The sequence below is a fragment of the Stegodyphus dumicola genome, chromosome 2 (genome assembly GCF_044657685.1).
Source record: "Stegodyphus dumicola isolate Sdum_Otavi_A_Nest chromosome 2, ASM4465768v1".
Lineage (NCBI taxonomy): Eukaryota > Metazoa > Arthropoda > Arachnida > Araneae > Eresidae > Stegodyphus > Stegodyphus dumicola.
Window position 1 is genome coordinate 249,654,301 of NC_140769.1, and position 17,831 is coordinate 249,672,131.

The 17,831-nt window shown below is 33.2% G+C and overlaps 1 protein-coding gene across 2 annotated transcripts in view; it reads right to left on the reverse strand.

Annotated features, from left to right (window-relative positions):
- Positions 1 to 3,792: 3,792 nt before the first annotated feature.
- LOC118193503 (sarcoplasmic calcium-binding proteins I, III, and IV-like) overlaps positions 3,793 to 17,831 on the reverse strand; it is a 59,610-nt gene continuing 45,571 nt past the window's right edge. For both annotated transcript variants that reach the window (XM_035364605.2, XM_035364604.2), the window contains 2 exons: positions 11,425 to 11,522; positions 3,793 to 4,164 (listed from right to left, as the gene is read on the reverse strand). In XM_035364605.2, the coding sequence (XP_035220496.2) occupies positions 4,000 to 4,164; positions 11,425 to 11,522 (263 nt within the window). In that variant the 3' untranslated portion in view covers positions 3,793 to 3,999. The remainder of the gene's footprint in view (positions 4,165 to 11,424; positions 11,523 to 17,831) is intronic.

A 17,831-nucleotide genomic window follows, 5' to 3' on the forward strand; every position in this document is an offset into this window, starting at 1 on the left:
TTTCTGGCGTTTTATTTTTTAAGACTGACGGTTTAATGTCTTTCGCACGATATATTTATAAACTTCGAACTATTCAAGGACAGTAATATATTCAGTTTTCATGAAAATATAGGAGTAATATACAAGGCAAAATTATACATTTAAAGGGACATGTGACAAATCGATTGACGAAATGCAACTATTTTGGTACAAATGTTAATACGGTATAACTTTTTTCAAATAAGCGTATACTCTAAGTTCTGTTTTTCATTTAAAATAGCTTGTAGATTATATAAACACATAAAATGTAAATTTAAAGCTTAATGTTTTTAAAAACCAGTTGTTTAATTTCTCTTACCTTTGACGAATCTTTTGTGACAGTGTGCTGGTTTGGTACACTTTTCTTAAAAAATACTGCATCAAACTCCTTCAAATTTTGCATGATGGTTAAAAACATATCATTTAAGAATAATAAGCAATATTTTACATTTTACTTAAAAAGAAAAAAAATTAAAAATAAATTAGTAAAATCTTGAAAATCATAGAAAAAAATGGTATTAAATTTTTAATATATCCGAAACTAATGATCATAAATTTTATATCCTGCGTAGTTTCGAAGAAATAGCTAAGATAAACAACTGAAATATAGTTACCTTACTAGTTATAATATACCTTCTAGACTGATTAGTTTTTAAGAAAAGTGTACCGAAAGTTTAAAAAAAAAATCTGAAATGTTTCAGATTTTAAATTACGTCCAAAGGGGCGTTTTTTAACATTTTGTGTGTTACCTTTCTTTATTAAATATCATGTTCCTCGCACTTAAACCATAAGATCCAGTGCAACAGCAATATCGCAAAATAGTTTTAAAACGAGCATATCTTTAGAATTTCCGATACAGAGACTCACGCGCTGGAGATAAAAATGTTTTTTCTGCACAACGTTGCCATTGCTCGCTTTGAAATCCTTGAGTTTGTTAATCAAAAATTCGTCAAAGTTTTAAAAAATAGGAAATCGATCATAAAACAAATTTCAAATTTGGTCTTCCACATGCTCATATTCGTTGGAGGATTACGTTATTCAAAATTCGATGACTCTATGTACCGTTGTTTTATCACAATACGAGAAATATGCATACACTTATGCAGATTTTTCATTATTTAATCTCTTCAAATATAATGCAGGACTCTAACATTTTGTGGCAACAGTTTGAAAAGTGAACCGACATTTATGAGTCCGACGCAAAATGCCAAAACGAAACTAATAGTCCTTCGGGATTCAAATCCCTTTGGACTAAAAAAAAAAAAAAAAACCACGTTTTGAGAAAAACTGAAAAAACAATTTAAACACTAATAATTGACAAAAAAAAAAAAAATCATTTTAACATTTTCCTGCACCATAATTATCTTGAACTGGCATTTCTGAATCTAGTTGTTTTTGTTTTATTAACTTATGTTTCTTTCTGGCCATTTTAGAAAGCTTTTGGTTACGCGTATGGGCCTCACGTATTCTATCGCAATCTATTTTCGCAAAAACTACCGTATAAAACCCTGGTTATATATTCCCATTAATTCGATTAGTTATTGCGACTTTGTACACCATCATTAAAACATATTACCGCATCTAATAAACTTAATTTTAATGTGATGACACTCGGAAAAACAGTTTTGAGTATGCGTGTTCAGATGCATTCTGGACAATTATTAAAATTTTCATTTGGGTTTTTGAGATGATGTCTGACGTATGAAAGAGCAAGGAGCACATGTCTTTGGTAACAGCCTCGAGCACATTACAGGTGACAGTGCGATTTAGCTCAGTTCCGCTCCGAATTTTGATGGAGAGCATAACCACGGGAGACGGGTCCCACCCTTCTTCCCCTACCATCCACCTCTCGAGAGGACTTTCGGCTCGCCGCATATTTTGGGTGCTTACACGCCGCACGGACACTATACATTTACAAACATCAATGTCTTCTCAGAGATTCGAACCCGGGTCCTTCGGCACAGCAGTCAGCGTCGCTAACCACTATACCGGTTGAGCAATGGGTTTTGACTTCTTCCATGAATGCAATTTGACGGTAGTTTTTTGTCAGAGAACTTCTTCTCAGCTAATAAAACAGGTTCTTAGAAAGAATATTTCTGACCATACTTTTTTACCAGCTGATACGGCTTTATTGTTGCCATACCAGACATCTGTCCCTTCTCTACTGGTGGGCTTGCTAGTGCATGTTTACATTTTTTAATGAAAGATTTCGGACTTGAAATTTCTAAACATGGATAAATTATATATTTTGGAATCGTCTCAGGGTACTTTATTTTTTAGTCCAAAATTGAAAATTTGAATACTTGAAAATTTTTATGTCATATGTTCCCTTAAAGAAGATATCCAGTTGATGACATAACAAAACTCATTTATTATTGTCACCTCCTGGCAGTGAGCTTGCAGATTTTGTTTTAAGCAGCAGCTATTAACTCCTTAATCTTAAAGAATCTCAATAGGTCAGAATATTTTTTTCTGGGAATTCAAAAAAAAGTTCTTTATTAACTCCTGTAAAATTTTAGTGTTACCAATGTGCAAGCTTTATTTCAGGAGGAGACTTAAGAAATTAATCTGCAATTTCACGTACCTTAAAATCTGCTCTGCATTATGAATATTATCTTCCATTCGGTTGTGGTAAACACGAATATTAGATTAATTCATATTCCATACTTTTCAGTAATATTCTTTAAGGACTACCACCGACCGAACGTAAAATTTCAAATCCCGGCGAACGCATGCTGCATGGGAGTTTTCATGTTTACACCCATGTGTAACGTGAATAATACACATCAGTTTCACCAGACTTCCAGGCATACATCCTTCTTACGCAAAAGGTGGTTTTCTCCATGTGTATACGAACCACTTTCCCTAAGAAAGTTCACCACGAAGACATCCTTTCTTTTGCGCAAGTAGTCCTTGAGTGCTTTGCCATAAAAAAATAAACCAAACCAATCTTATGCAAATCGTGTGTTTAGCTGTGACTATGGAAATGCCCGTGCAGCCAACCCGTCTGCCTGGATTGGTACTCGGATCGAAGAACCAGGCTTGGCCGCTTGTGAGCCTGAGTTATTTAATAGAATTTAATAAAAAAAAACCTTGCTGATACTAATTCTTATTAGCCCAAAGGGACATTTTCCCCAGAATAGCTATTAATTTCGTTTTCGAATTTTGCGTTGGTTCACTATAAACGGCGTTTCACTTTTCAAACTGTTGCCACCAAATATTCGAGACCTGCATTATATTTAAAGAAATTAAATAATGAAGAATGTGCATTAATGTATGTATGTTTCTCACACTGTGAAAAAACAACGGTACCTAGAGACATCAAATTCTGAATAACGTAATCCTCCACCGAATATGGGCATCTGGAAGCCCTAATTTGGAATTTGTTTTATTATCTATTGCATATTTTGTAAAATTTTAACGAATTTTTGATTAACAAACTCAACGACTGGAAAGCGAGCAACGACAACAATGTACGGGGAAAAAAAAAAAAAAAACGTTCTTGTCTCCAGCGCGCGAGACTGTGTATCGGAAATTCTTGATTTGTATTTGTGTCACCTGATATATTACTGCAAACTCCGTTTCATTTTTGTTAGGTTTTGTTTGTAAGCTTGCAGGAGGTTCAAAATAAATTTTCTTAGATTTGTAAATCTGCGTTATGGTTTACCTGTTTATTGTTTTCCATGATAATTCGCTGAAAATATTAAAAAAGGAATCTGACGTTACGTTAGAACATTTGGATTTTTTTATAAAATATATATAGGATGTACCTGGTGTTTTTAGAACGTCTTTATTCATTAAATACATTTTTAGTAAAGGATGTTGCTTGGAGATGCTGTGCGCACGTTAATTCGAAATATCTTTTCCCTTCCAAGAGTTTCTTCTCTCCAGAATTACAATTCGCCATATTATGTTTACGGAAATCAAAAATTTGATTCCAGTGAATAAATCCGAAATGTTTCGTGAATTTTAGGAAATTTATCATTTGGATTTGTTCATATTTTCCAGTTCTTGTAACATTGCAGAGTCAAATGTCCCACAAATATATTTTCCTGGACTGTTTGGATCCTGTGATACCCAAAAGTCATACACCAGCTCACGAAATCGATCCGATGTCATAGCGTTTCCGTTTGCTCGGTCTTCGTCCTGCAAGAAAAGAAACAGAAATATGCTCTGCAAAAATATGCGATTAAAAAATCATTCCACCTCAACATGCAAATAACTCTGAACCTGACATAAAAAGGTCTCTTGTGTACACCACATGACTTCATTGCACGAAATATTCAATTATACGCATTTTTCCTGCTTTTCATTTAAACTTATTGAACTGAATTAAATCTACTTCGTCGATAGCGCGTAAATCACAATAGAATAAATGCACACTTTAAAATTCACTATATTTATTTACTATAGCGACACTCTGGCGCTAGATTCACTTAACTCCGTTACATTTCATTCATTCTATAACTCAGAATGCGCAAATATTATATCATCTGAAGAATTATCTAATGGTTGCCAAATGTTCTATTCAAATTCTGTAATAAATCTAAAACGATGACAAATCTAAAAAAGAAATTAGACAAATGAAAAAGAAACAGTTGCTGTTGCGAAGCTTAGTTTTTTTATATTGGCAAGAAGTCTGCTATTCTGCTAAGTTTCAAATGCAAACAAATATAGCTGTAATGGTTAAAAAAATTAGGCTTAGCCGCACTTAGACAACTTTTAAATTGTTGATAATTCTACAAATATTGCGTGCAGGTTAATTAAAAGCATAAAAACCTTAACCGGAAGATCAGAACAACATAATTCAATCATTTTTAATGCAAAAACGCACAACTTACCAACATATAACAATAAAAAACTGATCTCACGGAGACCAGTAACAGAATGGGTATTTGTATATATGAAATGTAATTTCTCATACATTATTTGTTTTGTGCAGCCGGGGCAACAGGAATGAGACAAATTTTGGAATATAAAGTGGTAGGTTTATTTTAGCATCCATCTCACAAGCGTTCTCCTCGTACCTTGAGCAGAAGCCCTACTTATACATATGTGTACGTCACGAAGCTCCTCCAATCAGCGATATTAATTGAAATCACGAGGTGACGCTATCTTCTCATCAGGAGTGTTCTTAAGTACTTTATGTAATATGACAGATTTATGAGTTTGGCGATTTGGCGGGCGCCAACAGGTTAATATATTTTATACTAAAGAAAGGATTTCGCCAAAATTTAGGAACAGGGATGCAATTTAGGTAGAGAATCGCCAACACATTATTAAGCAATATTAATAGAATTTAATTTAATCAATTGATTTAAAAATATCATTACATATATATATATATACAAACAGTAACAGAGTGGGTATATATATATATATAATTTTTCAATTAATATATATATATATATATATATATATTAATTGAAAAAGAAAATGTAAAGCGAACTGGTAGTTAGACGAAAGACCTATCTGGTCTCAAAAACTTTTGCGCATAATGCTGCAAAAAGATTTGAAAGAATAGTAGTAAGTAGGAACATTGCAGCAACCTTGCTAAAAAGTTACCAGGAGCTGGAGCAAGAACTGGAAAACTGGAAAAACTGTATAAGCGTGATAAAATTGCCAAATTTTAGTGCTGGAAGACTTGCTATTGCACGAAAAAAATTAATTAATCTGACCGTTGTGTAATGTGAAAAGTTAACTCACATGAAAAAAAGATGGACGGAAAAAATATATATATAAATCAGGAAGTTACAAAAACACGGATTATAAATGTCAATATATAAAATGCCTATACATAAAAAATTAAAATTAAAATTGCCAATATATAATATGCCAATACATAAAAATTAAAATCAAAATTAAAAAAATAATAAAAAGACACAAAAAGCATCAAAAACTAGCTACAAAAACAATAATTAAATAGGGGCAAAAATGGTATATTAGCCCACTCGCACTCTCAGTTGGCTTTTCAAGGGAAAAAAACTGATCTACGAAATAGGCTAAATACCATTACGCGTTTCGCCGAAACAGACCATTGAAGCTCTTGTTTAATGCGAAAAAAACTTTATACAAAAGTATATTAGTATTTCTGAAAAAATTCTTTTGGAATAAATCCTTTTTAGTAGCTCCACTGCTCTGTCTCTTTTTCCCGACGCGTCCGCTGAAAAACACATTAAGCTGTCAAAGGCTATTATGATTCCGAGCGATGTAAAATAAAAATCAAAATCAAAGTAGAAAAATAATAAAATAAAAATAATAAATTAAATATATATATATTAGTAAAAGTAAATTAATATAGTAGTAAAAGTAAATAATATATATATATATATATATATTAATGTACTTTTGGTGCGGCACATTGCCACCAAAAAGGAAAGTGCACAATCACATCCTATAGGTGCCATATATACAAAATTTCCGCTTTCTGAGACTACTCGTTTTTGAGTTATACAAGATATATACGTACATACGCAGGTACGTACGTACAGACACCACGGAAAAATCTCTCCTGAATCCATTTTAAATCAGTTTTATAATTTTCTTGGGGAAAAAGAGCCATTTATTCTGTCCATACGTACAGATGTTAGGCAAAAATATGGTTAAATTGCGTTCGATAGCGGTCAAAATGGATATTTTCTTTAAAATATAGTATCTGGAATTTTCGTGATTAAAATACTTCCTTTAGTTCGTACAAAGAAGTAAAAAAGAAAAAAAAATCTGATGTGTACACCACATGACTTCCTTGTACGGAATATTAAATTATACACAATTTTTTCTTGCATTTCATTTAAACTTATTGGATTGAATTAAATCTACCTTGTCGATAGCGCATAAATCACAATAGAATATATGCACTCTTTAAAATTCACTACATTTGTTTACTATAGCGACACTCTGGCGCTAGATTGTCTTAACAGTATTATATTTCGTTCATATTATAACTCATAATGCACAAAATTTATATCATTTAAAGAATAGAATTATCTAATCGTTGCATTCGATAGCGGTCAAAATGGATATTTTCGTTAAAATATGGTGCCTGAAACTTTTCGCGATTACAATACTTCCTTTTTACTTCGTACAAAGAGTAAAAAGGGCACAGTCTAGCGCACAGAAAACATGCATCCCAAAGTATATACAGGATGTCCCAGCAATAAAGTTGTTAAACGCCAAGACAGTTGCTAAAAATTACTAAACGCCAGGAAACGCTGGCGACATTTCGGCCCTGTCCTTGCGTAACTGAATATTTTAAATGGATAACTGTACTTGATCCCTATAGTATATGTAACTGCAACCATATTCGGCCCTCATATGTCTTCCAGTAATTTCGAAAAGGTACTAGAGATTTTGGGGCGGCTACAGGGAAAACTATATAACACCGGAGAGAGCATCGGAGCTTCCCCTTTTAGATACGCTTTGCATTGTGTTGTGTTTAACTTTCTTTGTAGTTTGAATTGTAACTACTGATTGTGCTCTGTGATACTGAGAAAAGCTGTACGAGTGCTATTGTGGAAAGCTCCAGAACTGTAAACTGTTTCTTTAGGAAAAATAAATTTTATAGAATCGGTTCTGTATGCTTTCAATCCATTTCGTACCCAAGCACACGCAGTATTACTCTCTAGTGCTAGCAAAAAATCTTGATTATTCATTATTGAATAATCAAGAACATTATTATGGCCCTCTCCAGTGGCCTTGGCGATCGTGCTGCCCCATCCAATGATAAGAAAGAAAACTTATTTCAAGAAGGTTAAACGATTTTCCTTTTCAGCGGCAAAACTAAACGTGATACTGAAGTGAATGTCAAAGAAATGTTCATTATAACAGGTTATTAGTAATGAAGTGATCCTGAAGCAACAGTAGAACAGTTTTATTCTGATATGGAAAATAAATCATCTTTAAATGTTTAGATATTATTATAAATAAGCCAGTTTCAGTTTCGTTTGCTAGGAATAATAACTATTGACAGGTAAGAATTTTAAGCCATATAGATATTTCTGAATGAAAGCTAACTATTCTACAGGGTCGTTATTTTATTCCAGCTATACAGGTATTTCAGAATAACTGCATATATAAACCTTTTGAATGGCTGGTTGTAGGCCATTTAGTTAAAAAAAAATTAATTAAAAAAGATAGGTTTTTTTTAGGCCGTGACAATACGTCACATGATACCTTTTAATAAAATTATACTAAATTTAAACATTTATACGTCATCCCTACAAAAGTGTCAAAGAAAAATGTACTTTCCGTAGCTGAATTAAGCAAAAAATAATCGTCACACAATTAAAATTAGTCGAGATATCTTCAATAAAAATTTTCCGATTATATATCAAAATATTCTAAGCACATTAAATTTATAAATAGTTATTTTGCTGTTTTAAGAATTGCAGAATTTCTGATAAACAGTTTCGCTTGCTGTAGATAAAAATATTTTATTCCACTGCTTGCTTTGAAATCGTTTTTTAATCAAAAATTTGTTACTTTTACAAAATATGAAATAGACAATAAAACAAATTCCAAATCCGGGCTTCCGAGCGCCCATATTCGGGTGAAGGCCTACATCATTCAAAATTTGATGGCTGTAGGTACCGTTGTTTTTTCACACTGCGAGAAACATACATGCATTCATGCAGATTCTTCACTATTTAATTTCTTTAAATATAACACAGGAGGATAATATTTGGTGGCAACAATTTGAAAAGTGATACAACGCCTTTCAGTGATTCGAAGCAAAATGCTGTTTCGAGACTAAATAGCCCTTTAAAAAAAGATATTTCTAGCATTATAAACACGTTAATAGAAAACTACTCCTAAATTACCATTTATAAAAGCGTTAAATCCTGAAATTTTACATTTAATGAAATTCGATTTTTATATTAAGTAAAGTTGATTAGTTCTGCGGGTAAATGTAAGTGATTTTAGTCGCGATTTAGTTAATTTTGTATAATGTGTTCGCCACGGTCTGCAATGCTTTTAGTAGGTGAAGAAATAATCTTCTGATCGTTATGTTCTTCACAGAGGGCCCACATGTAATTTAAATTTCTTTTTAGCCCAAATGGGCGTTTGCCACCAAATACGAGTATTATCGTCTTGTATTATATTTAAAGAAACTAAATAATGAAGAATCTACATGAATGTATGTACGTTTCTCGCATTGTGGAAAAACAACGGTATCTAGAGTCATCGAATTTTGAATAACGTAATCCTCCTGCGAATATGGGCACCTGAAAGGCCGTATTTGGAATTTGTTTTATCGCCTATTTCATATTTTGTAAAACTTTAACGAATTTTTGATTAAAACTCTCAAAAATTTCAAATCGAGCAATGGCAACACTGTAGGGGAAAACATTTTTATCTCTAGCGCGGAATGTCTTTATCGGAATTCTAACGATATACTGCTTTTAAGTAATTTTAGCATAATGTGGCGTTAGCCCAAATGCTCTCGTATGTAAATGAAAAAAAAAAAAAAAACCGTCCGTTTAGTCGCATTTATAAAACCTTTTGGACTTTTTTTTAAATATTTTATTTTTATTAATTAGCCACGTAATCAAAATCATGTCCAATAAACTTAAAAGCTTAAGTTATTAGATGTACAGTGTCTCACAAAAGTGATGGGACACTTGTGCTTTACAAAAGGAAACTGCAATAAAATAAATTTGAAAAACATGTAAAATTTTTTGTGGGTATGTTTCATACTTAAATTTAGTAACAATTATTACATAACATACATTTTCTCAAAATATTAAAATATTAATTTAATAAAAATACAATTGTTTAGAACGGAGCAAAAAATGGCTCACATAAGTCACTTTTCCATCAAATATTTATCCAAAAAATTTACTTTTTAAAAGGTTTTAATACTTTATTGGATTTCCTTTTACTTTTAAAACATGATTTAATCTTCTTGAGATGGATTCGACTAATTTTTTGGGGATTTCTGGAGTGATTTTCCCCCATTCTTCTTGAAGCGCCGAATTTAGTTGTTATTTTGAAGAAATGGTGTGTTTGCGAATTCTTGATTCGAATTCTTGCCAAATATTCTCTATGGGATTTAAGTCTGGAGATTGTGGCGGTGTTTTTATTATTTCAGGATAGTTATACAGCAGCCAGAGTCTAACGTTCAAAGCAGTGTGCTTGGGGTCATTGTCCTGGTAGAATTTAAAATCGTTATGAAGTTTCAATTTTCGTGCTGAAGATTTCAAATTTTGATTTAAAATGTCAATATATTTGTACTGATCCATTATACTGTCAATAAAAACAAAATTACCAACTCCAGCGGACGACATACACCCCCATACCTTAACTCCTCCTCCACCATGTTTTACTGTTGGCACCAAGTTCTGTTTGCGAAATTCTACCTGGGTTTTCTCCACACCAAGACTCTACCGTCAGAACCAAATATATTAAATTTACTCTCATCAGCAAATATAACTTCATTCCAGTAATCAGAATTCTTATTTATGTTGGATTTTGCGAAAGCCAGTCTGAGTTTTCTATTCTTTTTTTCCTGGCTGCTCTACCGTCATATCCAGCAGATCGAATTACTCTTCTAATAGTCTCAGAATTAACAATTACTCCATATAATGCTTGTAAATCAGCAGCAACTTTAGGAGCACTCATTCTTGGATTTTGTTTTAATATTTCGAACGATAATTCACTTTCTTCCATTGTATAGCTTTGATGGTCGGCCAGGTCTTCCTTTATCCTGAATCACATGATTATTTTTATATCGTTTAATGGTATTGAAAACTGTTGAATGACTCAAGTTAACTGTTTCAGCAATTTCTCTAATAGATTTTCCACGTTCACTATGCAAATTAATAACTAATTTTCGAATTTCAGGCAAAGTTTCTTTTCCTTTAGCATTCATGGCTGCACAAAGCTAAAAAACACAAAAATTCTAAAACAAACTGGAGAGAAATACTGCGGACGATTTTATAAATTATTGCCAATTGCTTTTGAGTAAAAATAAAAAACCCCAAAAATATTTTTATTGTAGCATGTAGTAGTATCTAATGGTGTCCCATCACTTATGTGAGCCATTTTTTCCTCCGTTCTAAACAATTGTATTTTTATTAAATTAATATTTTAATATTTTGAGAAACTGTATGTTATGTAATAATTGTTACTAAATTTAAGTATGAAACACACCCACAAATAATGTTTACATGTTTTTTATTTAATTTTATTACAGTTTCCTTTTGTTAAAGCACAAGTGTCCCATCACTTTTGTGAGACACTGTATATTTTTTAAATTGCTGTCAGGGGCCTATCAATAAATTTCTCATCAAATATTCATTCGTGAAATGCTCAAATATATATTCATTTAGCTAGAACAAGAGCAATTAAAATTGTTTACTTCTCTATTTTTAGTAAGCCAAACAAAAGAGAAGAAAAGTAACTCACATTCAACATGGTTTCAAAACATTCTTTTGCTCGAGTGGCATCCATATCATGGCTGGTAAGGTATTTTTTGTAGTCTTTTACACAGAATAAGCCGTCCTCTGAAAATTATAAACATCTCATATTAATAATATATAAAAATTCATCAATATGAATTACTTAGATTATCAACTATTGACTTGTAGCAGAAGTATCAAGTATGAGAATGAAGCAATTTATATATCCTATTAACAGAACAAAATTTTATTAACAATTATAATTTCCTAAGAATACTTGCATTTGAAATGCGTGGATTTTCATAAATTAAGGTTCAAATTAGAAAAACTGTAGTAAATAAAAACACGAACGGTTTTGATCACATTTGTGTGAAGCTATAAATAACTTGAAAAAAAAAAAAATCTGAATGTTTCAGATTTTAAATTACGTCCAAAGGGGCGTTTTTTAACATTTTGTGTGTTACCTTTCTTTATTAAATATCATGTTCCTCGCACTTAAACCATAAGATCCAGTGCAACAGCAATATCGCAAAATAGTTTTAAAACGAGCATATCTTTAGAATTTCCGATACAGAGACTCACGCGCTGGAGATAAAAATGTTTTTTCTGCACAACGTTGCCATTGCTCGCTTTGAAATCCTTGAGTTTGTTAATCAAAAATTCGTCAAAGTTTTAAAAAATAGGAAATCGATCATAAAACAAATTTCAAATTTCAAATTTGGTCTTCCACATGCTCATATTCGTTGGAGGATTACGTTATTCAAAATTCGATGACTCTATGTACCGTTGTTTTATCACAATACGAGAAACATACATACATTTACGCAGATTTTTCATTATTTAATTTCTTCAAATATAATGCAGGACTCTAACATTTTGTGGCAACAGTTTGAAAAGTGAACCGACATTTATGAGTTTAACGCAAAATGCCAAAACGAAACTAATAGTCCTTCGGGATTCAAATCCCTTTGGACTAAAAAGAAGTTAAATCGGCCAGTCTCTTGCTGCCGCTTATAGCGAAGCACACGAGAGAGGGAGAAAATTGCCTTCACAAAGGACTTTCTAAATGAAACTGCCGCATGTGTATTCACGTTACACATGGAGAAAAATAGAGAAAATCGCGAAAATACCCCTGCAACCAGCCCGCCCCTGGAATCCGAACCCGCCAGCTAAAGTTTATTAATAGATTTCATTTCGTTTCCACGTAGTAATTACATTAATCCCTTTTAATTTCATTGATATATCAACCAAGTAATCATCATCAATCAACATAACATTTCATTTCAGTTATAATCTGTCATGATAATTTTAGGAGCATAAGGGATTTTCCAAACATACCATTTTGAGCTGTCATTTGTAGCCATCTTCGAGTGTCACTGCACAAAACAATGGTTAACTAATACATGCAAAAGTACCAAAATGTTTCAGCTATTATAAGTACCGCTTGGGGTCAGGATTGTAAATAGAAACTTGAGAGTCCTCTTCATTGTTCCTCCCAACTTGATCACCTTTTTTTTTTTTTTTTTTTTTCCTAGTTATGGTTGATTAATGCACTCGCAAGAATTCGAACGCTGGACCTCTCGACTGCTACTCGGACGTGCATTTACAGCACAAAGGCACACGGTGAGGAGGGGGGGAATGCCATATGATGGAATGATAAATTTTTGATTAAATGTCTCGTATCAAGTATGAGAATGAAGATATGGGCTACTATATGTTACCTTTCATTCCGGTTTAATCCGTTAAATAGAAAAGAATATAACATTCGTAATCATTTGATGTCCTAACAAGCGTAATATATGAAACACATGCAATATAGTCACGCTAAAATATTTACTGGCAAATTATTCAATATACCGTAATTTCCGGAAGAAAGGCCGCATCAGCGTAAACGCCGCACTCGAGAAAAATGGCGGGAAAAAAAATTAAAATTACACAGAAACGCCGCATCAACGTAAACGCCGCAATAGATTAAATTGCGCGTGACACCGTCGTGGGCCGTATAGATGCAAAAACTCAACATAAGTCCTGATATATGACATACCAGTTAAGAAAAGGGCATGAAATGAAACCATAACTCAAAAATAAATTAAAGGTAAGAAATGTATAGCTTCTGTGCCGTTTAGAGACATTTTCCGCTCCCTAATTAAAAATTATCCAACAAGTACTTGTACCCTAACTGATGGGATCTGTATTTGGAATGCCAAGAAAAATCCATTCATGCTGAAGGAGAAATACGTCAGAGTTCGTTATTGCGAGGCAGGTGGAGTCGTGTCCGCCTTTGAAAAAAATTGCAGAAAAGGCAGGGGTGGAAAGAGGATGGGTCCTGGAAGATTCATCGAATGGCAGAGGAGAGAGACTATTCAAACTGATGAGAATGTTGATTTGAAAGGGGGAAGAATGTTATTGTTTTGAGATCTCGTTTAGGGTGAATAAGGCATGTAGGTCCGTTCAAGGGAAAGAACGTAAACAAAATAACGTTCGCAAAAAACAACTGAGTGGTCTTCTGTGTGGGAACAGCACCAATCTATGCACAATGACAAGGCCATCCAAACTATGTACAATGACCATCATAGGAAATATTTTATTTTTAGTGCACCTAAACGCCGCACCCGCTGAAAATTTAAGTTTTAAACACGTAAACGCCGCGGCGTTTCTTCCGGAAATTACGGTACTTTATTTTTACACTTGGATTACGAAAATCCCAGTTTCCTTCCTGCAAAGGAAGCAAGCTTATGAAGTATTATATATGAGGATGTATTTTTTAGGCTCGATTATTTTCAGTTGAGAGGAAGGCTAAGCCGATGAGCTTTTCCTGTTTCATACTGCTTCTCAAATATTATTTTTTCATTTCTTTTTTTTTCCTCGAAGCGGGCTATTAATAAAGAAATGGGATTTTGTCATTTTATTATAAACAGCATATCACGTTTCAAATTCTTGCCACCAAATATCTGGTTGTAACGAAAGTTTTCCGCCAAAAATCGTTCTTAATAATGTTTGGGAAAAAAAAAAAAAAACCATGAAAGCAGTACCTTTGCGTGGATAGTAATTATCGCTCAAATCTATGATTTTCTGCCAACGTTTTGGTAGTTTTTCAAAGCTTTCGGCCCAGAAACTTCGTGGCTGCGAGACCAAAAAACAAATCAACAACATTTCGGAAGCCTAGTGCTGATTGGAAGATAGCACCAGCAAGATGTAGCTAGAGGTGTGAAAAAATGTAGAAGACCGAAGGAGCGATGTCGGGACTATATGGTGAGTGTGGCAAAAGATCCCATTCAAGTTCGTACAGAGTCCACCCGGGGAATGCAAACACACGTGGTCTTCCATTATCTTTTTGCACCGGAAATCAGTTCGACGTTTTTCCTTGATAGCAACGTCAACACGGACTAGCATCTGGTACAACTTATTATCGAGGAGTTTACCTTTTTACAGATACTCTTTGTGGGTAATACCACGACAATCCCACCAGGTACAAAGCAAGATCTTTTTGTTGGTCAAATGGCGCTTTGCGACACTGCCAAAAACTCACCGGACGCACACTAATTCCATTTTTCGGCCTGTGTTGTTGAAGTTAATCCACTTCTCGTCACAAGTGACGATCTGGTCCAGAATTTTGTCCTTGCTTTGATATTCGCGCAGATTAATGCAGGGCCATACACGTCTGTCCTTATCTGCTTGCGTCACCTCATACTTCACCCGGCAATTGAACTTGTACGTCAAGTTTATGCGAAGCACATCGCGACTAATGGACATGGCACTAACATCTAACTCAGGGCTTAATTTCTAAGATTAGAAGTGCCGGAGAGCTATAGAAGACCGTCAGTAAAGAGGAACAGAAGTAAATAAATAAAATGACTATTAGACTCATTAATAATTTTTAAATTAAATAGTTAATTATTCTCAAATTAATTAATAGCTATTTAATTAATGTTCATAAATTGTTATTTAATCAATAATTATTATATAATTAATTAGTAAATAAATAAATAAAATGGCTCTATTAAACTCATTAATAATTTTTAAATTAAATAGTTAATTATTCTCAAATTAGTTAATAGCTATTTAATTAATGTTCATAAATTGTTATTTAATCAATAATTATTATATAATTAATTAGTAAATAAATAAATAAAATGGCTCTATTAAACTCATTAATAATTTAAAAATTAAATAATTAATTATTATCAAATTAATTAATAGATATTTAATTAATGTTCATAAATTATTATTTAATCAATAATTATTATATAATTAATTAGTTAAAATTTAATTGGTAATTATTAGATAATTAATTTTTATTTATTGAAATAATTAAAGATTGAAGTAATTAAATAATTAAAATTAAATAAAATGTAAAGAGATAAACTGAAATTTAATAAGCGATTTTTAATATAATTTTTATTGTTAAAATAAAATTTTTGAGATTGTTATTCAGTTACGTAAAAGAAGTGCCGCAGCCTACTTATTCAGGGCTCCGGCTAGAATTATGATTTATTACAAAAACTAAGAAGCACCGCTGCCAAGATCCGGTGGGCTCCGGCCCAATTTAAGCTCTGATTGTATGGGAAGGAGAGTTCTTTTATCATCACAAAAATTAAATATACTTAAAGTATAGCTGATGAAAACTCCAGGGCGAAACAGAATGGGGGTATGAGTGGGTGGAAACAAAAAATGAGGGGAATCTTGGTGAGAGAGAACGTTCTCTTTGACCGCGGCTCTCTGCTGATATAATTATAGCCATCAAGCAGATGTGCGTCAGGGGTAAAATGAGTCCTGAATCTGACTCCTAAGGATGAATGTAAAGTTGCTGGTTACGCTTTCCCCCCATTAGTGGATACTGTGGAAAGGCTATGTATAGGTCGTGCTTGAGCAGTTAGTTTATCTCAATATTTCACTCTTATTGTACTCGCTGTCACTTAACGCACATTTAAAAACACAAATTTTGCTTCCTACGAGGATAACTAACTGTAAGCATCGATAACAATACACTAGATACGATGGCATGGCGAGAAATTTCCTAAACAAACTCCCCCAAATTTATTGCCCTTCTTAAAGAGAAAGGTTTCTGCATGTGTGTGAGGAAACCTTACTTGAACGTCTCATGTTCTCATGAGTGCGTATTTCTAGGGAAATAGAGTATTGCAAGGTCTGCTTATTGTTAAAACGTTAGGAATTCTAATTTTTTTCTCTTTAAATTGTGGTTCAGTTTTTATAAAAAGAAGTACCGGAGCTCATCTTATTTAGGGCTCCGGTGCGCTCCGGCTAGAATTGTAATTTATCTTAAAAATTGAGAAGTACCGGAGCCGGGATCCGATGGGCTCCGGCGCAATTTAAGCACTGATCTAACTCCCTAGCAAGCTATCATGTGGTTGCATACTCATCTTCTTCCACAAGTTCTCGCAGCCGGGCCACATTAACATCAGTAGGCCAGGCAAAGCGCTCTGCTTCTTGAATACCATTGTCCTTGTTTTTAAACTTCCGGTACCAAACCTTCTCAGTATCATATGATGCAACATTAAGGAACGTTTAATAAAAATCCATAGGACAAAAAAGATTTAACGTTTTTTACAAACAGTCAAAGAAAAATAGTTGAACACCGTCACTGCAACAAATCATAGGGACAACATCTAAGCGATATGACAGTGGACAGCGTGCTTCTTTATAACATTTCTTTATTGATTGCGAAGTGTGGAAAGCCGTACACTTATAAGTAAAGAACTTATTTTACCAGCTGTAAGTGAGATAATACGCACCGTGTTGCACAAACCAACTTTCGACATTGTAAAAAGAATTCCACTGAGTAATAATGTAAAGAACTCACGAAATGGGCTCATTGCGTAGAAAATTCTTTATTGTGAGTACTTAGAAACATCTAGAATTTTCTATGCAGCTTGACGAGTCCACTTTACCAGAAAACGAAGCCTTATTTCTAGCTTATGTAAGATTTGTAAAAGAAGAAAAAATTTGCCAAGCATTGTTATTTTCTAAATGTTTGGAAACCGATACGAAAGGTTAAACATTATTTACAGATTAAAAAAGATTTTTCAACGTAAAAGTTATACCCTTGACTAATATCATTTGTGTTGCTACTGACGGTGCTCCGGCAATGGTAGGAAGATACCGAGACTTTCTAGCATACTTAAAACAAGCTGTATTGAATGTATTTTCAATAGATTGTGTCATTCATCGACATCATTTAGTCGTAAAAAATCTTTGTAAACCTTTTCATGGATCACTAGATTATGTGAGAGCAGTTAATAAAACCAAAAGGAATGTCTTCACTGAGAGATTATTTGCTGAACTATGGAAAATAACGAAGACTATATCGTTTACGATTTCACACAGAAGTACATTTGTTATCTAAAAGTGCATGTTTATATCGATTTTATGCTGTCTTTGATTGAGTGTTGGAAT